The sequence below is a fragment of the Pseudopipra pipra genome, chromosome 15 (genome assembly GCF_036250125.1).
Source record: "Pseudopipra pipra isolate bDixPip1 chromosome 15, bDixPip1.hap1, whole genome shotgun sequence".
NCBI classification, from domain to species: Eukaryota; Metazoa; Chordata; class Aves; order Passeriformes; family Pipridae; genus Pseudopipra; species Pseudopipra pipra.
The window spans coordinates 7,060,741-7,083,508 of record NC_087563.1 but is presented as its reverse complement, the minus strand read 5'-3'; the positions used below and the strand labels follow the sequence as shown (position 1 = coordinate 7,083,508).

Genomic DNA, 22,768 nt, shown 5'->3' with positions numbered 1-22,768 from the left:
GTGAACAAGGACACCAACACTGAAAAAGGCATAATTATCTTTTTGCCTCCTCAACAAAATGATCCACTATGGTTCATCCAATTCCATTTGCTACAGTACACATGAAAGCTGCACCATAAAGAAACCCAAGGACAGTTACTTATTGTTAGTTTTTTAATTGTACCATCCCGCTGGCTGCTTTTCTACTGAAAGCCAAAATTATCTGCCAGATCCACTGACAGAACACCAGACAGCTGTCACCTGTGGCTACTTGGGACTCCTCTGATACTTGTCAATCCTTCAGCATAGACATGGCACCTATACAAGTGCCTATTCTACTGCTTTAGTGAAACATCTCCCATGTTGGTCAAGACAAGCCGAAGCCATTAAGTAGCCAAGCAGGTAACAGTCTCTGATGAGGACAGCAGTGATATTGCTAAGAGGTCATCCAAAGAAATGCAGTAAAGACCAGAAGTCACGGGGCAGAATCAAACCTCAAATGTACTTTAACTTCAGCAGACAAGCCCCTTCAATGCCTCAGTTAGTCCTGTGTACTGGCACACATCTGCCCTCTAACTGGAATGATGTGGCGAGAAGTAGAGCAGGTTCTCACATTCTCAGCACAGGCACTTTCACATCAGCTGCCCCTTTGCCTGTTGGGGCACATCTGTCTTCAGCTGTGGGCTCTGCTAACTCCTGCCCTCCATGGGAGGGCAGCAACCAAAGGAGGAATTTCCCTAGAAAGAAGTGGTTACACGTCCCATGTGCAGTGTCACATCCAACGCACGGGTCAGAGGTATCAGCACTGTTCATGGTGTTACAGAGGACAGATTGAGCGGGGAGACACGACGTGTGGGAGTGTTGTTGGCTGACAGTGACGCAGGGAGGAACAAGGGAGCAGGAACATCTGTGGAGGATGTTTCTCCTTGGTTGCGAAGCTGTAAGATCTGCCGCAGCAGGGCCTTTCCCTCTTCTCTAGTCTGAAATTCATTTGTAGAAAACAAAACAATGCAAATATGAATGAGTGGTTTCTGGGTCAAATTCAGTATGTAAGCAGTGTAAGTTATAGTAGTTTGTCATTCTGTAAGGCTACAAGCTATAAAAACCATCCTCATTTCTTTTTTCTTCTGCTCCTTAAAAACACTAAGGTATGTCACTTCTTTTGGTTTTAGTCTTTCCTCCTTTTACTCCCCTGATTGGCACATTTCTTGGGTATTTCAGAGACTGGAACAACTGAAGCATTCCAGCAAAAAGTAGATTGGAAAAGCTTCAAACAAGCTGAATTCAGGTTTTCTAGAGCTCCAGGCAGCTTTGTTAAGCACAGGCCAAACATCCTGCACTCATGGCTAGTGTGTGGCACTAGGCTGGGCTTAAAAATCCCAAACTGCCCACTTACAGAACATCACAGAATACGGAGATGCATACAAAAACCAAGTATTATTATATCCTCTGCACTGCCTACACACAGAAGATGAGATAAAAGAAGTTTTATGAGTACCATCACTACACAGCGTGTGGGAGTTTGTGACCAGTTAACTAGCTTCTCACCACCAAGATTTTCAGCAGCCTTAGGATTGCCATGTGGAGCCTCAAATTCTTTTATTTAGTGAACACCAATGAGATATGGTTCAATTTCACTATCTACACCACATTCCATGACTTTTATCAATCATAAGCAGCATCAGTTATCAGGTGTACACCACCACTCAGGATGTGACCTGCATGGCAGACAGCCCTCATTCCCTCATAAAGGACTCTGAGGGGGGCCAAGATCAAGGTCATAGATCCCTTAAGCAGGAAGCACCACAGACTGCACAGCTACTCACATCATTGAAGGCACAGCATTTCTGAGCACACGCTGAGGCTTCATCCCAGAGCTTACACTTGAAGTAGTACTGGGCCAGGTAACGGAATGCAGTGCTGACCTCCAGGTGCTCCACTATCTCCTACAATGAGGAGGGTAAAAAACACCTCCTGTAAGTGCCTTCCAAGACAGTTCTGCGTCATGTTTACTTCTCCTTTTATCCCCAAGTTATCCTCTTACCCCACAGGAATAGATATCCTGGATGTATTTGATGTAGCATTGAGCTGCCTGTTCAGATTCATTCAGCTGTTCGTGCAGCCTAGAAAAGGAGAAAAGTGGGTCACTGGAACAAGACTGAACTGTTAAAGACCTTCTTGGTCTACAAGAAAGCACCTGCTCAACCTGACCTCGACTAAAGCCAGGTCCTTTCCTTCAGAATTTGCAGGACATGCACCATGTACTGCCTCTCGTGGAAAGAGATGATCCAGCTTGAGAACATTCAGGCTGGCAGGCAGAGAGGCAGTTAAATACTGACTGCCAGAAGCAGTGACAACCAAAGCAGGGACCTTTGCTTATTTTGTTCCATTTTAAAGCTTTTAACAGACCTCTGCAATTCTATTTACATGCTATCTCCCCCCAGTGCTCCTTCTTCCCTGCTACATCCCAGATTTGTACAGCAGCTTCACCTTCCACTTGCCCTTTTTTCCCCCTTCACTTTTCCCATTTTATATTACTTTATCCCCACTAAAAAAAAATAGTGCTGATGTCACAAGACTTGCATTTATTTCACATTAGACCCTTTCCCAATGTTACAGCCATATACTAGAGAGGAAAAATAAAATCAATCAAGCTACAATTTTGTGCATCATCTACCATCATGGATTGCTTTTAAGCTGCAATACAAAAAATGCAATTGCTAGCACTGCCTGCTCAAATCACCTCAGGATTCAGAGGTGCCTGGCAACCCACATTATGCTATCATTCCCTCTAGTTATCCTCATGGAAACTTAAAGCTAAAGCTGGACACCAGAATTTGCAGTCACTGCAGACCTGAAGACACCAGTTCTTACACAGCTCCAAAAGTAATACTACCTAACAGCAATTCCACTTGTTTACATTCAGCATTTTATCATTAGGTATCAAAGTGTGACTTGCATTTAGCACAACCCTGACGGTTCAGTGACAGTACATACTCACTTGGAAAGTTTCACAAGTGCCATTTTCTCCACATCTCCCACAGCATAAGCCCTCCAATAGCACTGTCAAGGAAGGAAAGTCAGTCAAGCATGCCAAAAAATGACCCCAGCACAGAAGTCAACAACAGAAAACTACAGGGTTTGTCAGCAAAAGGGGCAGGTATCTGTAGACAACTCTTTATTTATCAGCTGCTCTAATTAATTTGCAGTTGTACCTGCCACAGGAATGAATTCCAGCTACGTGCAGTTTGGGTGGCACTAGCTACACAATTTTGCTGTGATTCTACCCACTGTCCTGGGAGACACCTTAAAGTCACATATATCAGTTCTCACCTTTTTGGCTTCCACCAACTGATTGAGTTTCTCATAGCATTCTCCTAGAGCAACCAGCATACGAGAATCGTTCGGTCTGTAAAAGAGCAAAAAACCAAAATGGTTAATGATTTACACATTCTAGGATCGCCAGGGGAATTTTGCAGGCTGGGAAGAGGTGGCTGCTCACCCAGCAGGGCCCACCCCCTGCCAGTGCTGCTGAGGGGTCGAGTCCTGAAAGGCGAGAAGAGCCGTGTTTGCCATGCCCTTCACAGGAACTCTGCGCGGAGACGTTGGAGGCTCGTGGCACGGCCCGTGACACTATCCATGGAAAAACTCCCTGCCCCAGGAGGTACAAGGCATTCCCACCTGAGTTGGAAATATATAATAACTCACAGCTTCCCTTAGCGTGTGGGCTTCCCTCCCCCAGCCCCAACGGATCAAGGCCATCACTTCAATTAACAGACATGGAAGCTGCAACTACCAAATTTCATTGGTGGACCCCGTGGGCAGTGACCATATACGTTTTTCCACCCTTATCCTTTCTTTCCTTTTCTCTCCCTTGTGCATTTTCCTTAAAGATTATCTTTATGCCATATTGCTATAGATGACAGATATAGATGATAACACCCAAAATGGCAACATACCTGTTTACCTTTGAAACGAAACTGTTTTTAAGTAAACCCTACATATATATGTTTTCAAACACCGATTATTCAGCGTTGCTTTTCACTCTCATCCACCCCAAGGGATTTATTAATAAGAAGCTGGTTACCTCCCCACACCCTTTTCCTGGGGCGGGTCACAACATTTTTGGCATCATGGACAGGATCCTTTGGATGTGGTGGAGTAATCGGTGTAGTCCAAAACTGATACTGAGGGTGAGTCAAATGGTGACTGTCCCCTCATTATAAAATTAAAGTGATAATTTTTCTCCTCTCAGTATGACCTGGGCACATCAGATCTGTTGAAAGGCTTTCTGGTGTAGCCTGGACCTGTTGAAAGGTTCTCTGGTACCTGTTGCAAGGTTTTTCCAAGAGAGAGTCAAGCTGACCCTCAGAGGGTTAAGGGGGAAGAAAGACATTACCCTGAGCTGGGTTAATGACTGAGTCAAAAGGAATAACACCCCAGGGTGAGTTATATGGGGATTATTCCCTCTTGATGTCTGTCCTTGGATTTAGGACTACTTCTTGTACGTGCTGTTTTGGGTGTTGTCCTTAGAGCAACACAAAAGGAGAGGTTGACTATTCAGAAATCTTCAAGTGAAATTATAAGATCTTTACAAGAGTCAATGAAAGCATTGCAGGAACAACTAGAGAAAGAACGCTTGCAATTAACTGCTGAGCGTGAAGCAGTTTGGGGGGAAAAGGGAAATTAATCTGCTGCTTTGGTCAGCTCTCCAATATGAGGAGGAGCAAAATGAAAAGCTTGAAAAGGCACTAGAAACAAAAAATTGTGAATTATGAGACATCAATTAAGAAGTCCCAGACCAGTGGATGTTGATAAGTCCCTGTACCCCTCTGGGGAACTGGAAGAGTTTAGGCAAAGTTATCCAGAGGACAAAGTAATACATACACGTCCCCCTTCATTAAAATTGAAACCACTGGCCAAGGGGCAGCTCGGCAAACTGCACAAATTACAAAGTACTGATTTTTTTTCTCCTTCCCCAACCTACTTCCTGTATGTAAGTCCTTAGCCAGTTGCAACTATGTCAGAACAAAGACCGATAAACATGGCTCCATTCTCAACTCTACCTGAGCTGGTGGGCCCGTCTGTAGTAGTAGAGACAATAAAATGGCATCTTGAGGATTTCATAGGTTTGCCCCAAGCCATACCACGCTCTGTAGTCCCTTTTGTTCACCTCTATTGCATGTCTGTCAAAGAAAAGGAGATGAACTAGTCAGAAAGCCATCAGGATCAAAACCAAGTTCAGCAAAACACTAACTAAAAACAGAAGGTACTATTACAGACACAAACACCATTTTGTGCAGTACATGAGTGATACCTGTAAGCCTGGATAGCTGCAGATGTATTCTTCATTTCCATATACTCATGTCCCATAAGTGTCCAGGCTCCCAGATAACGAGGATTCAGTTTCAAGGCCCTTTGGAAATAGAGTGCTGCTTTTTCATGCTGGGAACGCAAGCTATAATAATTTCCTAAAGCAAAAGTCACAATATTTAAATAAGTTTTAAAAATGCACAACCAACCAACAAACAAAATCCCAATACCAACAGAGAAGTAGAAAAAAGGTCGTAATTGGTATTATCTACTACCTCCTAACTTACATTATAAAAACTAAAGAGTCCTACTAAAGGCAGATCTGATTCAAACCTCAAGAGACCTAACAGCACTCTGTTCTCCAGTGTTCTGGTCAATCCTTTTCCAGTTGTACCAACCAATTTAAGAACCCATCCCCTTGGAATGTCATGATCTTACAAATTAATTTCCTGGTGCTGACACACGATTATTTCCATTGTAGAAGACTACAAAGAGATTTTCAGGTACATGGGTCTCCTTCCTGCACTGGCAGAAATGAGGGAAAAGGGTATTCTGTCATTTATTCTGCTTCTCGGGCTGCCTGAATCCACATTCACCAAGTGGTTTGGACAGCCTTGTTGGCTGATGACTTTCACAAGTTGTTTCCTTGCACAGCCTGCAGACAGCAAAATAAGGACCTATAAAAGAGCTGGCTCTCACCGATGACACAGCAGGTCTCAACACGGTACTTGTCTATCTCACAGAGATTATGAGCCAGGTAGCTCAGCTCAGGCTTCATGCTCTAGTGAAACAAAGAAATGAAAGAGATGAGAAAGAGAGCATACTAGGTTTTCTCAGAAAACCTAGGCAGTCAGCAATGCATACATCTCTTCTATGGAGCTGGGAAGCAGGAAGCCTGCATTCAGACAGCACCAGCTGCATTGCCCATGTTTTACATACCTCTGATAAACACCAAAAGTATGGACAGGCCACAGAAAGAGTGCTTACCCTTACATAGAGCAAGTTGGAGAAAGTGTCCATGTTTTCTATCCTGTAAGGATCTTGTTTCCTTAGCTCATTAAAGATGGATAAGGCTTTGTCAATATCTGAAGAAGAAACAGCAGATGGGACACCAAGAACTATAAATGCCAAGTTTGCATTAAGGTGCTCATTCCTACTAGTTAGTATCACTGACCTCGAATATTGTGGTAGGCAACTGCGATCTGAGAGATGATGTAAGTGCTCTTGGAAAATCCTGCATCAATAAGGCTCTGATACTTCTGCAGGGCCTCCTCTATCAGCTGTAGCTCTGTATAAATGTGTGCAAGAAAGAACTCTTTCATCCATGTATCTGGCAAGGACAGGAACTTCAACTATCAAGAACCAAAGAAGAGGAGGAAGAGATGACAATCAGTAGCATTCTATGAGCCACCTGTGGCAAAGAATCCATTATCTTCCCTCCCATGATTTAGCGATGGTCTCGAGGTAGGAGGCTTTCCTGCAATTGCTTTCTTAAACCATAAGACCAGCTACAAAAGAGCAGTATTAGGACCAAGAATTAATGTCAGGTTCCTCTGCAGGACAGACTAAATAATGCCTATAAACTGAGAGTATTGAAATAGCAAAGGATTGCTAAGACATGGCATCTAAAAAAGCAGTACAATATGTAATTACTTAGTTACTCCCAATCTATTCCCATGACTCTTGAAATTGCAGATAAATTGAAACCATTTGGTCAACTGGTGAAGATATTGTCAAATCTGACATCACCTGGCTCTTGCTTCTGCCACTAAGCTTATTTCTCCTTTAAAATCAGAAGTCCTTCGAAAAACTGCACTTTCTTCCTATGTTTGAACATCAGTATCATATCACTATTTTCAAGGAACTAAGTGAACAGACTCCAAATGAGCTCATAAAAAATGCATTTCCCTTCTTCCACAAATCAGTGAGGCTCTATTCTGTGTCACCTGTACTATTTTAAATACTTCATCAGCCAGAATTTACTGAAGACTTCCAGCAGTGGACTCATAAATTCCATGCAGAAGGAAAAATAATCTGTTTTGGTTTTATATCTAAGTTTGGTTCTTTGATACCATTCACCTCATATGTGTGGCTCTGTGTACATTATTGTCTCAGCTTTAGAAAAAGGAAGTCTTGGAAGGATGTCCTTCATGGGACAAGGTGATAACCCTGGTGACAACTACTTCAGAATACATGAATTACACATCTCTTAAACTACTTTGTGGGTGAATGGTATGAAATTAACCCTGCCTGTATAAGGATTCTCAAGCTACAGCATGGCAAGCAATTGAAGAAAAAGGGACTTTAACAACATAATTTAGTCTTGGATTGCCTTGCCTGATAGAGTCTTAGAATAAAGCAGTGGGCAACATCAATCTTGTGGCAACAGAATCATTGGTTACTTAATCAGGCTAAACTCTGGAATTTGTTAACACATCTTGGTATCTCTCAAGTTTTACCATCTCTTTATCTGTAATCAAGTTGCAAAGCTCCAGCCAGGCTCCCCAGTGCAAAGGCAAGACATGAGCAGCTTCAACAAACACATCTATTGCTTCTTTCACCAGGTCCAGCTTCCGCAGCACAACACCATACCTGTAAAAAGAGTTATCAGGTTAATCACAATCATAAAACCCTGCATATCCACACAAATATATAAAAAATGCATGCAGATGCCTACAGATAAAGGCCAAATCCATCCAGTTCCCGTGCCTTGTGCTTCTTGCTGAGCTCAACTCTCAGTTCTCGTAGAGCTTCATTTTTCACCTGTCCTTTTTCCAGAGGTCCTGCATGAAGAGCAAGTCACACAACAAGCTTTCAATCAGGAGTCTCACCACAGCAACTGCAAAGTCTGGGGCACATTCAGAATCATCACTGACAAAGGCTTCACAGCCTGTGAATATTTTCCTTATTTTAAAGAAGATCGCTTAGTCTGGTCACCTACTTTAACAGAAGACCTAAGAGATGAAAATCTGTAAGCTGTAATTAAGCCAGTGAATGGAAAGAGAATGAAAGAAATCATGTTACAGCATACTATTATCCAAAAAATTGAGGGGAAAGCCATAAACCCAAGATGATTTACATGAAGAGATAATAGTGACAGTTTTGTTACATTGTCTTGTAAGTCTTGAAACTAGAGACTTACCCAAACTATCCACTGTCTCATCATCCTTCTTCTTTTCCCCTGACTGTGGAATAGAGGAAATTCAAGATTACAATAGCATATTCCCTATGTTTGCTGCAGTGCTTGCAGCAGCACATAAACTGAATTTTCACAAACATTACAGTTCTGCCAAGAACAGTCCTATTTTCCTTTCCCCCAACACAGAATTTGGACTTCAAGGTGGCCATTTGGAACAGAATAGGCAAAAAATAAGGTATGCCAGGGAGGGGTGAGAAGCAAAGGAGTTCAGTGCTAAAATGCAACTTTTTCCTCTCCCTTACCAGGTATCTGGAGTACATGTACAAGAAGTAAGCTTTCTGGCTCTTGCAGCCCCGTAAAAAGTAGGCAGCCCTGTCATATTCCTTCAGATCAAAGTAAGACTTGGCCAGTGTGTAGGCATCCAGGTCACGAGCATCCTCCTGCAGGGACACACGGGACTTTTAAGACCTGAGAAACTCCAACATACTTTAGGAAAATCACAGTTACAAACATATCAATGAAACTGCTCCAAAAGCTAAAACTGTAGTTTATTCACTCTCAAAGATGGTTTGAGCACTATCAGAAAAGTCCCTCTGCTCCCTCACATGATCAGATTCTGGAGTTTTCAAATAACAAGTACAGACTAGTTAGGAACATTTAAAATACACAGGGAGATTCCAGAAACAAATCGTGGCAAGCTGCCATAAGGCAGGAATTAGCTGCCCAATAAGTACAAATGACCAGAAGCAAGAAACCTGCTCAGGAATTCCATATCCAAGAACATTAACTGGCTAATATACACAAGAACATGTCCTTGGTAACTACACCTTGACATGCGTTTATGACACGTTACACTTGTGCAAGTTATCAGCACAGGCACACACCTATGAGTTCTACCATACACCTACAGAGGTGGGGATAGAGACACACAACGTGGTTCTCTTGTGTCTTAGGAGCACGAGTTTAGTGGCGTAACATAATTTGTATTAAAGTAAATTTTTACCTCAGTAAAGAGGAATAATTTTGCTTTCAGAGTACTTCATTCAGGACACGGCAGCAGAGAATGCTTTCATCCGGGAAAGCACACTCAGCTCTGCCGCCCCACTGAAACGGAAAAGGAAGCTCCTCGCGTTCCGGCCTCCCGCCCGCGGGCTTTGGGAGATCGGGATCACGTTTTTTTTCCGCAGGACTTGGGATTAAGCGGCCCAGCCCGCGGGAGCTGCAGCGCCTTCCCCGGGGCTGGCAGCCCGCCCCCGGCCGTACCTCGGTGAGCGCGGGCGGCGGCGGCAGCTCGCTCAGCGGCAGCGGCTCCAGCGCGAACGCGAGCTCGGCGGCCCTGGGCGGGAGAGAGCGTTACAGTCATCGCAACCCCCCGGCTGCAGGAGATCTTTAGGGCCCTCAGGTCCAAGCCCAGCACTGCCGCTGTAACCCCCTACACCGCTGAACATCACCCAGCGCCAGATGCAGACGCCTCTTGAACACCTCCAAGGGACGGTGACTCCACCACCTCCCTGGGCAACCGATTCCAATGCCTGACCGCCCCAAGAGTGAAAAAACAGTTTCTTATATCTCACTGAATCTCCCCTGCCTCGGCCTAAGGCCCATTTCCCCTGGTCTTCTCACTGCGGGAGAGACAAGGCCCCACCTCACCGCAACCTCCTGTCGGGGGGTTGCAGAGAGCGATGAGGCCCCCCCTGAGCCTCCTCGAGGCTGAACCACCCCGGCTCGCTCAGCCGCCCCTCACACAACACGTTGGCGCCGGGCCCGCCGCGCCCGGCCCCGCTCCCCGTTCCCCGCTCCCCGCCGTGCCCGGCCCCGCTCACCATTTCCCGCTGTGCTGCAGGCCCCGCTCTCGGCTCCGCTCCGCCACGCTCAGCAGCTGCTTCTTGATCTCCCGCAGGTCCGAGAAGTCGGCGGCACCGCCGCTGCCCGGCGCCATCGCCACAGCCGCCGCCATTGCTCGGGGTCTCGAGCGGGAGCGCTGAGGGCGCGGTCTCCGCGCTGAGGGCGGGCTGTCAGGCACGGTTTAGAGACTGTCACAAAACACCTGCATTTCCTCCCGCGCACCCTTTTATTACAGATTTGCAGCTTCGGTAATGTGCAGAGGGGGCAACGTGAATTGCTTTTACCTTCAAGGGGAAATCGTGTGAATTTCTTAAAACTCTCGCCAGGTTTTAGGACCTTTATGAAAGCATAAATTCTGCTCGCAGCAAAAGCCGTTTCTTTAAAACCCGTTTCAAAATGCCCATGCTAACCAGCCTGTCCCACAGCAAGCTGGGGCTCGCAAGATTAAGGCTTTTTCACCTTCAGTTTGCCCATCATTCCAAGGAAAATTAGGCATTTTCTTCTTCGTTTTGCCGCTCGTGGACTTCAATTTCTCCACTGTTAGAACCAAACACCATAACAAAGATACGGAGTGTTAAAGCAATTATTCTCCTGTTGGATTTCTCCTGTGATGCCCTACAAAGCTCGCTGGAGTTACACTGAAAAGTAATTACTTTAATACTCCATATCTTTGTTATGGTGTTTGGTTCTAACAGTACAGAAATTAAAGTTCTTGTTTTGGGATGATAGTGCTCCACAACTTTTTAAGCTTTTCCAGAAAAGCTTAAAAACACACAGAATGAGCACCTGTGTGCTCATCCCAGGATCAGAATGTCAGCTTTAACTCCCTGTTTTAAAACAGAAATGAAGGAACAATAGCGCGAAAATTGATTTTTTTTTATGTCATTTGCAAGTTACACTTTTGGGGGTTTTTATTTTTTCTGAGGGTAAACGCCATAAACATTCTGTAGCATGAAAGTGCCCTTCAAAATTACTTCTTTTATTGCAGAAGTGACTTGAACCAGAGGACCCAATGTTTGAATTGGCAGCAAGTTCACTGGTGATGAAAGGAATGTCACTGTTGAGCATGGTGTCATCACACTTGTCTCATTATTATTGTACGAAAATATTTTGCTTGTTTGTTTGTTTGTTTTTGGTGAGCCATGAATGTCACTAATTCTTACACTCAGTTTCCTGCCTTCTGGACCTGGTTCAAGGCCTAAACCCAGTCTCATCTTGTCCGTTTTGTCTTCTTTGTTTAGTTTTACATTAATAAAATGAGTGATTTAAAAAAAAATTGTGTGTGTGTGAGGTCTATGAAGTAATTTTATCAAGGTCTGTTTATCTTCAGTTTCGGGCCCACTGGGTGTCACCTGCTGTTTTCTTGCTGGAAACTGTGAAAATAGGCTTGAGGTAAGATTTCAGTACAAAATATGGAACCTGCTGCAAAAATGCACAAAGTGCCACTTGGCTGCTTGCTGAAATCTGGGCAAAATATGCTCTGTGTCCTGTTCCTGGTGCGTGCCCCTGGGCAGCTGTGCTCCAGCTGTTGATGTGACTGCTCCTCTCGAAGGGCAGCGCTTCTGGCAGCTGTGCCAGACCGAGCTGTTCAGTGAGAAAACGTGTTTGTTGGTACCCAACCCGGCGGATTTGAGTGTGTGAAGCGCTGTCCCTGCAGCTGAAATCGGTATTTGTGGTTCCAGACGCTCAGCAGGAGATGGCGCTTTGGGCTCTCGAAGCAACAAGAAGCAGTTGAAAGTTCATGTTGGCTGAGTTCGATAATTCAATTGCTCACAACGGGCTTCATAACGAGAACTCGTAATTCTTCCTGTCATTCCGTTCTGTAATAGATGGGTCTTTGAAGTGACACACGGGGCTGGCTTTTAGAGCAGGGGACTAATTAAATCCTCTGTGCATGAAAGCTAATAATATCTTGGGGAGATACAGATTAACTGAGCAGTATTAACTGGGTGCTCTTGGAAGAGCAGGAATTTGTTCCTCATGTTGTTGCACAGCTACCTGGATGAAACTGTCTCTAGTCCCTCACAGAAACACAGTGACAAAACCAATGAATGTTGGTAATGGGAGGGTGGGAATTGTGTCCATCATACCAGTGGGTTGTGGAGGTGCTTTAAAAGGAATTTTTTTCCCAAGGTTAAAATCTTCAAAGGTACAGCTGATGCTTAATGAAATCCAATGTAAGTGGCCTTTACCAAGTGCCAGTACAGTGAATTTCATCCGTTGACAGTTAGACAAAAGTCTGCATTATCTGAATTCAACTTCTTTATTATGATGCTATAAAACTGTGTTTTTTAACTTGTTTAAAAATCAGCTATGGTTACATGTTCCAGTATAATTTTACACTGAAAAATTTGATGTAGTAAGAACATCTTTTCTACTGTTGGTTGTATTCTCCATTTATGAGTTAATGCAACTCCCGCTTTTGCTTTTGTAGTCTGCTGGGACATCATTAACATTAAAACTTGGAAACCATGTGACCCTAAGGTGTGAGGGAAACCATTTATACTTGATTTACATCGAGACCAAGGAATAAATTGTCACCAACTGTGGACAGTTTCAAAGGGTGGGAGATTGCTTGTCAGAAGTGAAAAAGGTTCCCCTGAGATTTGTGTAAGCTCTATGACACAGGTCATGTGGAGTTACTTTTATTTGTTTGAGGGGACTCTTGTCAAATCCCATGCAGACAAGTTTTTCTTTCCAATATCCTTTATATTTCTTCTTTCTAGGACTTAATGAGTTATTTCTAGTAAAATGAGAGTTATATTTCTGCCTAGACTGTATTGTATGCTGTGTTAGAGCTCTCTAAGTGACCTGGTGTAGGCTGGAAGTTACCAGTAGCAAGTGTTGGCAGTGGAAACATTAGCCCATGTCTAGTCCCCTTGGTTGGTACTGCCAATCCTTGAACTCCTGGTGTAGTGCTTAGAGAGAGTGCACTACTGGAAAGAAGTGGCAGAGCCATTCTTGGAATGTGAGAGACCACATTGGCAACAGGAGGAAGGCTGATAGGGAATTGGGAGGATATATGAGAAGGTTGATAGAGCAGCACTAGCAAATAGGAGTGGGATTGCTTGGATCTCAGTAGATGGTTCCTGTAAAGGAGGGAGGGAGCAGCACAGAGAGAGGAACACTAGAGCTGGAGGGGAAAGGGTGTGCCAAGGCTACCAATACAACTGTCCTGGTTGGATACTTCCAACCAGATTGAATGTTAAAATGCAGAAGAGGATTGAAAAGCACAGAGGGTATAGAAATGTTTAAACAATTCAAGGTTTCCAGATAGCATTAGAGCGTGGGACTAGAGGGGCCCACACAGCTCTGATGGGGACTGCAACTTGTGGAGAAGGGTGGGAGGTAGGATTTGATATACATTTCTTGTGTGGAATGCACTGTAGCACAATGAAAAAAGTGTCTTAAATTAATGTAGCAAATACTGATGGTTATTTCTGTCAGTGCTGCTATGAAAAGGGGGTGCTGGAACAACAGTGTCAGAACAGGTAGCTGCAGGTAGGAGTATACAGTAAGTTGTCTTGTCTGGAAGTAAGGAGGTAGAAAACCATATTGTGACATAAAAGATACTGTGAGAGAGTTAGAATTACTGTAGTATTCATTTACAGTATGTGCAAAATTGAGAGATGGGGAACGTTTTGAAGCTGAATAATGTGTTACAGTGCAGTTGGGAAATCTTAACTTTTAGCAGTAATAACTTCATTGACATATGAAATAAGTTCTGTGATTCAGCACATAGCTGTTCTTCTGTATCTCCTGCTTTCCTGCTTCAAACCTGAATTCCAGGAAATCTGCCTATGACTCAATTAATGCAGCATTATGACATCAGAGTAGGCTTTTGTGTATTGTCAGTAATGTCTTTTTCGCCTCTCTCTTGTTCAGATGTGAATTGTTTTCTTGGGAGGTTAATTGAGATGAAGTGAGATAAAATGCCTCTGAGAAGCCTGGAGTAATGCAGCAAAAGTGTTTACTGTGCCTAAATCACTTCATATCTGAGAAATTCATTGACTCATGCCATATATTTTCTGGGTTTGAGAGATTTTATTTAATTGCAGCTTCTGATGAGCTGGAAAGCAGTAACAGTTATGCATGCATACCTAGCCCATGTGCTGTGAGGAAACCAGCATGCATATGGCCCACTAAGACCCCTGGATATTACAGTGAGATTGTAAGGAACCATGCAGATGCTTAGGATTCTGTTATTCAAGAGCCTTCAGATTGTTGCTAAACTGCAGCTCCCGACTCAATGGAGAATGGACTTGCTCCCCTTTCAAGAGACCAAGACAATTGTTTTAGCCAGTGGTCAAAAATTATGGTTAGGCTGAATTGTAGGAACTAGAATAGTTCAACTGGGTCACATTTAGTGTGGTGCTGTCTGTCCTGGGAGTCAGGGAGGAGAAAAGGGGCTGGAGACAACACAGGCAGTGGTGCTCCTTGTCTCACAGTGGAAACAGGAATCTGGGCTGGCTGACAGCCCCAGCAGTGCTGAGGGCCCACTGGCACTGCTGTCTGACAGCCCAGGCAGGTGATATGTGCTGAGGATGTCAGTCCTACACCTTTTGTCCTCCCTTCAGTGCTAATGGTTGTATACTGAGGCAGTAATGAAAAACTAGTTGGGCTGCAAATCCATTGCTGTTTTTTCCAGGGGCCACTGGAGTTGAGAGTGAGGGAACTGAGTTTGGGAAGGCAGAACTGCCCCTTTCATTATTGGTGAAAGTTTATGCTGGAATAAATAGAAGTTATTGGCATGCAAGGATTTTTTTTCCTCTCCTCCCTATAAGAACCGGGTGTGGAAATAAAATAGTGGTTGAAGCTGCTGGTAGTTTCCTTATGTGTGACCTTCATTACTAAGCAAGTCAGAACAGATTTCTAATGTCAGGAAACTTAAAAGTTCTTTCTGCAAATCCTTATTTATATTTGATCTGTCCAGGCACTTCTGTCTCCTTTTTCTTTATACTTATTCTCCCTATGAGAGAAAAGGAGGATGTTTTACAGTGGCCAGCAACTCATTACTATGTTTTAAGGCAGCAGCATTTTATAAAAATCGGAGCAGTAATTTTCACCTTACAAAATGACTAAATGACTGGTACCTACAGCTCCTTCTGATTGTAAGAGAGACTTATGGTTGCTCAGTGCCTCACAAAATCAGAATGCTTGGTAGCATTTCCATTTTGCATCTGTGTTACTGAGAGGATATATTTAATTGGAGGGATGTCATCATCAACTTGGTCTTTTCAAATGAAACACAGTATTTCTTTAATGTTCTTTTGTATTTCCTTAATGTTCTTTTGAAACTTAGTGTTGATTAATGCTTTCTACATAGTGCATCAAGGAAAAAACAGTTCTTTAAATAGCTGCTATAAAACCAGTGTCTCTTCAGCAAAAGAATGTTTTCTGCATAACAGTTCCTGTGGAGGCATAGTGCAAAATAGAATTGTATGTACTGAAGAGCAAAACAAAACAGAGGTGGGTAGTAGTCAAAAAGGTGTGATCAGCATCTTCTGAAGATGCTAAATCTGCTGGTACTCTGGATGCCCTTGTAGAATTTACCTTGAAAAATAGCTTATCTCAGCAGTTATGGACAGCTTGTGAGATGATGAGCATCGTCATCGCTGCTCGAGAGCACAAATCCTAACTGTAATGTCTGAGCAAGACTATAGGATGAAGAGAGTCATCTAGGTTTGGGTTGGGTTTGGTTTTGATTTTGGCTTTTTCTTTGGTTGGTTTGGTTATTTTTGGTTGGTTCTGTTTGTTTGTTTGTTTTTTAAGAGCCAGAATAAGTAAAAGTTCAGCAGGTAAGAAAATGGAGGATAGTTGAGGGATTTGTAAAGCAGAACTCTTGGGTTGTGTGTTGTCCTTTACTCCTACAGGAGCTGATGAATTGCTGCAAAAGTGTTTTCTGCTGTCACTGGATCTGTTACAAATGCAAAATTTATTTCCTTGATATATCAGTGTATCATATTAGACATCCTGAGGAAATTAAGTTAAATATTACTAAAGTATGTTCTAAACATAATTGACTTTATTTTCTTTCTTTGAGAGTGATGCTGTTCTGAAACAGAATTTAGTATATCTAAATTGTCTGGTGCTGGCTGCACTATGATGGATTAGAAAGTCCAAAAAACCCAATAGTGACTTCTGTGACAGCTTGTTTCCTGTGAATTTTCCACAGGTCAACAGAAATTCAGGTAATAAGAACCTTCAGTTTAACTCCAACACTGATAAATTGAATGTTATTTCTAGCCATTGAAGTACTTAATTTCCATAATCCATGCTTTTAAACTGTTTCTGAGAGAGTTTTGTGAATTTTGCCTAGGTGCCTGAGTTGTTAAAGTATTTTAAACATGTGCATGGATTGTGGCTCCTTTCCTCCCTTTTAAAAGCAGGAAATATAAAATCCCCACAAACCCCACTAGATTAATATAATGGAGATGCACTATAAGGGAATTTGTAGGGATGTTTTCAATAAAAGTGGATTCCTTTAGTTTTCTTATCATCATGAAAGGTTGATTCCCCATCATCATGGAGTGCATATTAAAATACAACATTACAGAAATTCCTGGTAGCTGCCTTGGTTCAGGAAAAGAAAAATATCACTTTATGTGGGTTTGCTGCCAGTGGCATTTGATTTACTGCTTATCCCCATTCTGTGCTGACATGATCTGGAAGAATTCTTGTGGCACTTGATGCCTTCTCTTCCAAGGCTGCACAGTGGCATTTGGTCAGATGACTGAAATCATTAATAGTGATTTAAACTACTACAGCATCCTCTCTGAAAGATGTCCCTTCATCTGCTGAGGGAGGGCAGCTGAACATACATTCTCCTCTTATCTGTTATCACTAAAAGCAAAGCTTACATCACTTTGGTGTTTCAGTGGGCTGGGAATGTATAGACATTTGAAGGATTCTTGGATTTTAAAATTGCTCTAACTTGTCTGAAGTCATCTTCCCACACTGCTGTTGTGCTGCTGGGGGAGATGAGTAAGAAGATTCTGTATTCAAAGGTGAAGAGGAGGCTTTTCATGCTTTCTGCCTAATTGAAAGCTGAACCTAAATCAAGTGCCTGTGCTTCTGCTTAGTAAATTGAATTTCTTCTAGTAGTTTCACTTCAGGAAATTTTGGTGTCCTGTCCTCCTTCAACCTCTTGGCCACTCCAAAGAAGCAAGCTAAAAGAGGTTTGTTGGTACGTAGCTCACGTGATTAATTCACTTCTACAGACACATAGAATTAATAACTAGCAAAGAAAGTCCAAGGAAGACTGAGCCTGAGAGCCTGGAGTTTTCTGTGAGTGACAGGTACAATAAGCAGGGATGACTGGACTGAATCCAGACAGTTTATAAATGGAGAAGTCAGCACTCGTAGCATGTCATGAGAGTGTAAGCACAAGATTTATTCAAGGAACATTTAATTAAACCAGAAGGTAATGGAAGATACAGTGTGTAGCTCTTCCATTACAGAAAGTACTACGTTGCTTAGATGATTTATTACTGGGGAGAAATAACAGCTTCATGTTTTTTCCAGGACATGGTATGAAAGTGATATAACATTTGAAAGTTACACAGATTGCACTGATATAACCTTAAGAATTTTTACTGAGCTGAGTTGTTTTTTTGGACTGTACATGCAAAAGCAGTAAATTCTGGTGGCCTGTGTGAAGAACCTGAGGTACTGTTATTTAAAAAGCACTTATAACAAACACTGCAAAAGTCAGTAATGGACCCATAAGCTGTAATTTGATTCCTTGTGTCCATGTATTTTGTGAATTGATAGACAGTTATTGAGAGCCGTGACACTTCCTCAATATAATCTATTGTATCATAGCGTGTTCTCTATTAAAATGCTTCTATGGTTCCCTAGAAGGATTTGTCATTCTTTTTTTTTCCCCCTGTGATTTTGTTTGGGGTTTTTTCGTTGGTTGGGTTGGGTTGAGGGTTTTTTTGGTTTGGTTTTGGAGGGTTTTTTAAATTTTTTGAATTGAGAAAATTTGGGTGAATGTGCTGCTTGTCAGCAGCAGATTGACAGTGCTGCATGTTTATGTTGTTGGGCAATTGTGCACTTTGTGTCCCGTAGAAGTTGCATAAGGGGCAGCTGATCTTTGCAATGCATTTTTCAGGGGCATACTTTTAAAAACCAGTAGTAGCTGGGTGTTAATTCAGCAATACCTTCAGCAACAAGGTGCCATGCAGTGAATGAACGTCAGTTTTCTTCCTAGACTACGCTGTAATTTTTTTCTAAGTGAAATCTCTTCCTGACAGTCACCTTGTGCAGTGAGCACTGCTGATCCTTTACTTTTGGAACATTTTGCTTATTCAGAGATTCTCTTCAGTACACTGACTTCAAAAAGTCCAATGGAAAACAGCTCTTTCTGCTTTATATTACATAGTAATTCATATATTCTCCCCAGACTTGAATGACTCCTCATGTTTTCTGTTTCCCAGTATGCAGGCTTTCCTTTCTGATGGTTTTGACCACAAAGTCACTCTTTTAATTTACTCTGTTAACCCCACAGATAAAGTTAAGGCTGGTGAAATATACTTGGTGAAAGAGTATGTACTTTGAGATGACAGGGTATTAGAAATAAAATCATTAAGAATTGTGCAGGGTTTGACAATGGGACAGATTTTTAAAAGCTTGGATAGACTGCAGTATCCAGAAATTTTGTGTGTGGGATATTAAACCAACTGAAAGTGTGTAGTAGTAGTTGTAATCCAAAGTTATAAGTTGTGATGTAGTGTGAATACTTTTGCACAAGCAGTTACCAATTTCAAAAAGGCTTTTGGTTGAAGACACTGAATTATCGAGGCAAACTTTGTGTCCTTTTTAAGCATGAAAGAATGGAGATTTGGTGTGAGAAAAGGGGAGGGAATTATCAATTATCACTCTCCTTTTTATACTCAAGTGAAATGTGAGAAAATAAACTATATAATAAGGTCCTACAATAAGCTCTTGGGAATGGGGGGTTATAGGAGGGGTAGAGATGCATGTATTTTGAGAATATAGGTCTTGAAACAACCTTTAAACAATAAAAAGTTAATGTGTTTCTCAGTCTGCTATAATGTTCCATGGTGTCCTGCTTACCCATCTAAACAGAAATAATGAAAATTCCGTGTCACTGTGGTTGTTTGTCTTACAGATTCCAATCTCCCTTAGCACATGGATGTTGTAACCACTCTTGTCAGATTATAGTGCCAGGCAGTACTAGCTGCAGTGCTGCCTGTTCCTAGTCAGTTATGGAATTTAAATTTCTGTCAGAGAATATTTAAACTAAATACTCTGTGGCATTTTAGATATAGTTAATGTTATCCTCTATTCTGCTTGAAATGTCAAAGCCCTACGTTGTACACAACTGTGTAATGTGAACATGAGCCTCATTTCTTTCAGTGCTGTCCTCTTGTAGATCTACTTGTTTCTGATCTTGTTAGATAAAACATTTCAGTGGAAACATTTGGCTTTGTTTTGCCACATCCACTCTGCTGTGCAGGAAATTTGTAGTGTAGCTGCTGTGTGCTACCTTTAAAGGTAAAATTCAACTTCCTGGTTAGGGGACCAAGGCAGTGTTGCAGTTTTACTTAGGGAACATACAGAATGGGGCAGGGTTTAAATTTTTGTCATGAGAAGGGTGTGCTTTTTGTAATGTTGCCATATCAAATCTCACCAGCTACGGGAGTTGTCAGTTGAGTGTTTTACATTTGCCTGTTTCAATATAGATTTGTATTCTCTGCAGAGGTGTTAAATTCAGGGTCAAAACTGTGTGACTGATGGGCTCTTGAGTAATGAAGCCTGGGACTGAAATGGCAAAAAGGGGTGGATCTGCTGTTGCCAGTGTGGAGGTGGCTGAGTTTTACAGGATGGAGCAGCTGCATGTAAAGATGCTTTTCAGTCACTCTTTCTTAAGGTAACTGTGAAAATAATATTATTAATACATGTTGGAAAACCAGTGAGGTTTTAATAGAAGTAAATGTGGCTTCTCCAGGCTGTGGGCTGCTGGTCCCATTTGGGAAGGCTTCTACATTAATCTGACATCTTGTTTAGCGCTGATAACACTAGAGAGTCCAATTAAAGTATTTCAAGAAGACATCCCCATACAAGACTACAGTGATTGTCCACTAATGTGTATTGAATTTTGGCTAAATACAGCCCCGGGTGCTGTGCTGGAAAGCTGGGGAGCTCGCTATTCAAGCTCTTAATTCCTTTTATATCGATTTGGCTGCTAATGATATAACCTTCTACTCTAATTAACTGACATCTGCATCGGGCTGAAAAAGAGCCCCCTGCTTGAAGCCATCCACTTGTTTGTGTTATGAAATGTGTCCTTTTATTTCAGATTTTGTCCAGATTAGCTCAGTCTGTGCAAAACAGACCATGTAAAGGATCAACTTCGTATTTAAATACTGTGTAAAGCAAGTTTATCTTTCTGCTGTCTACATTTCTGTCTGTGTGTCCAGGACTTACGTTGCTGAGAAGCCTGTCCAGAGCTGGTTCAGTGACTGAGTGCTTCTCTAAGCATTCCTTCCCCATGGATTATTAGCTCCTTTGACTGATTTGTGGCTGCCAAGAAAGGTGTAAATTGAGATAAAGATGGGCTATGAAGACCTCAGGACAAATGGTTCATTTTGTATGTTTTAGGTCATATGTAAAGGACTTAAATCAAGCTAAAAACGTTGCTAGATTGGAAGGGACAATCTGCTTATTGCCCCTTCCAATTTGCCAAAATTACAAACACCAATTCTCAGGGAAATATTGATTTCAACATCTGAAAAATTAAAATGCACGGTTTTTTACATCACTTGACAAGTTAAAGACACTAGTTTGCAGAAGCTCATCATGAGCATACGTGGCTGTTACCAGGTATGTGTTTGCTCATTTATTTCCTTTGGGAGAAGGTTGTGAATCTGAGGAAAAACTATGTTTTTACTTCTGTAGAATCTTCAGTGACAGGTGCTGCAGGAAACTGCTTTCCCTTGCTCTGTGTTTAAAATGTTGTTGGTTTTTTTCATTGAGTACTATTTGAGAGTCTCCCTCACTGGAAATATTCCAGAGCCATCTGGACACAATGCTGTGCCATGTGCTCTGGGATGAGCCTGCTTGAGCAGGGAGGTGGGACCAGATGACCCACTGCAGTCCCTTCCAACCTGACCAGTTTTGTGATTCTGTGAGTCCTGAATTGCAGTGGTTGGCACTGAGCAGTTGGGAGGAAAAAACAGTCTCGTGGAGAATTTCTTCAGTCTCCTGTTGGACAGATTATATGAACTTTTAACCCAAAAGCAGAAGTGAATTATTAGGTTAGCAAGCGTGCAGATCATTTTTACTTGTTTCGATGTGGCATCACTGATTGAAGATACAATCAGAACTAAACCACAGAAGATATCTCAAGAAGAAAAAATAAAACAGTGTATTAGACTCAGTCTTGGAAATACCTCAGCACGGTCAACTGGAATCTGAATTGAAAAATTCATACTTGAAAACCTGAATTAAAATACAGACTCAGGTGGATACCCGAGCAATACTATGCTATCATGAGTAATAGCAGGGCTCCTGGTGACATCTACTAACTGAGATCAATCAAAAACAAATGAAAAATAATCTAGTAAATTGATCAACTCATCATCTCTCCATTTCGTTACATTTTATTGTATCTGATTTACCAGCTGGAAGCTGGTACTCGATGATGCTCGAGAAGACAGGCCAACCTTGAGCTCCTAATGTTAGCATTTCAACCCTGTAGGGGGGATGTCATGTCCTACACAGTGTGAATAAAATAGCTCAGATATTACTCCCAACATTTTAGTAAATTGCTTCATGACAAGTCATAATCTTTCTCTGTCTAAGGGCCTTTCTGTGTTGAAAATGTCCATAAAACTGGCATTTGCTCTGTGATCTGTAGTTCTGGTTTAGTTCCCTTTACGCTGTGATTTGTACTTGTATATTAAGAATGAAGTGTTCAGTGCACAACAGTCCTTCTGTTGTGACACCACTGCAGCTCCCAGTTGGGACTAGAATAGCAATCAGTTGAGTAATGTATTTGTGGATCTGGATTCCTTGTGCATTAAAAATTTTGCACAAGAATGGATTGAAATTGAGAAAAAGATGGGAAATCTCTTAGCTAATTTCTGCTAGAACTGTCATAACAAATGCACATACCCTGATTTGGAATGATGGGTGTGAAATGCAAAGAGCTTGAGGCTGGAAGAATTAGCTGCTAATCTTACATTTCTACAGAAAGACAGAGCAATTCCTGTTTTGTAGCCCTGAAAACATAATGGAGCTCTGGGGATCACTGACAAAACAAGCTTCTTAGAGCCACTAGCACTTAGCAAAATTGACTTCAGTTAATCAAAAGATTCTTTAGGGAGACGGAAAAAAAAGAAAAAGCTGATGGTTTGGAAAGCTGGAGAACAAGTAACTGCGTGCAGATGGTTAAAGAAATTCCAGTTTCTTGCAGTGGGGCTCAGTGACCTATAATGACAGTATCTAATGGGCAAACTTAAA

General features: G+C 42.2%; 1 protein-coding gene across 1 annotated transcript; it reads right to left on the bottom strand.

Annotated features, from left to right (window-relative positions):
* Positions 1 to 454: 454 nt before the first annotated feature.
* CDC23 (cell division cycle 23) lies at positions 455 to 10,416 on the bottom strand. Its single transcript, XM_064671630.1, has 16 exons — positions 10,255 to 10,416; positions 9,695 to 9,767; positions 8,734 to 8,871; positions 8,435 to 8,477; positions 7,970 to 8,075; positions 7,752 to 7,884; positions 6,467 to 6,644; positions 6,280 to 6,377; positions 5,992 to 6,073; positions 5,297 to 5,450; positions 5,046 to 5,165; positions 3,313 to 3,388; positions 2,981 to 3,042; positions 2,024 to 2,102; positions 1,806 to 1,925; positions 455 to 959 (listed from the first exon to the last, which is right to left on the bottom strand). The coding sequence occupies exons 1-16, from the start codon at positions 10,386 to 10,388 to the stop codon at positions 789 to 791; spliced, it is 1,767 nt and encodes a 588-aa protein (XP_064527700.1). The 5' UTR covers positions 10,389 to 10,416; the 3' UTR covers positions 455 to 788.
* Between the last annotated feature and the right edge of the window lie 12,352 nt (positions 10,417 to 22,768).

Coding starts and splice junctions, on each gene's coding strand:
- CDC23 (XM_064671630.1), bottom strand. CDS start 10,388: ATGGCGGCGGCTGTGGCGATGGCGCCGGGCAGCGGCGGTGCCGCCGAC. Junction 7,885..7,969: donor GATGGATTTGGCCTTTATCT/GTAGGCATCTGC, acceptor CTCTTTTTACAG/GTATGGTGTTGTGCTGCGGA. Junction 3,043..3,312: donor AGTTGGTGGAAGCCAAAAAG/GTGAGAACTGAT, acceptor CTTCCTTGACAG/TGCTATTGGAGGGCTTATGC.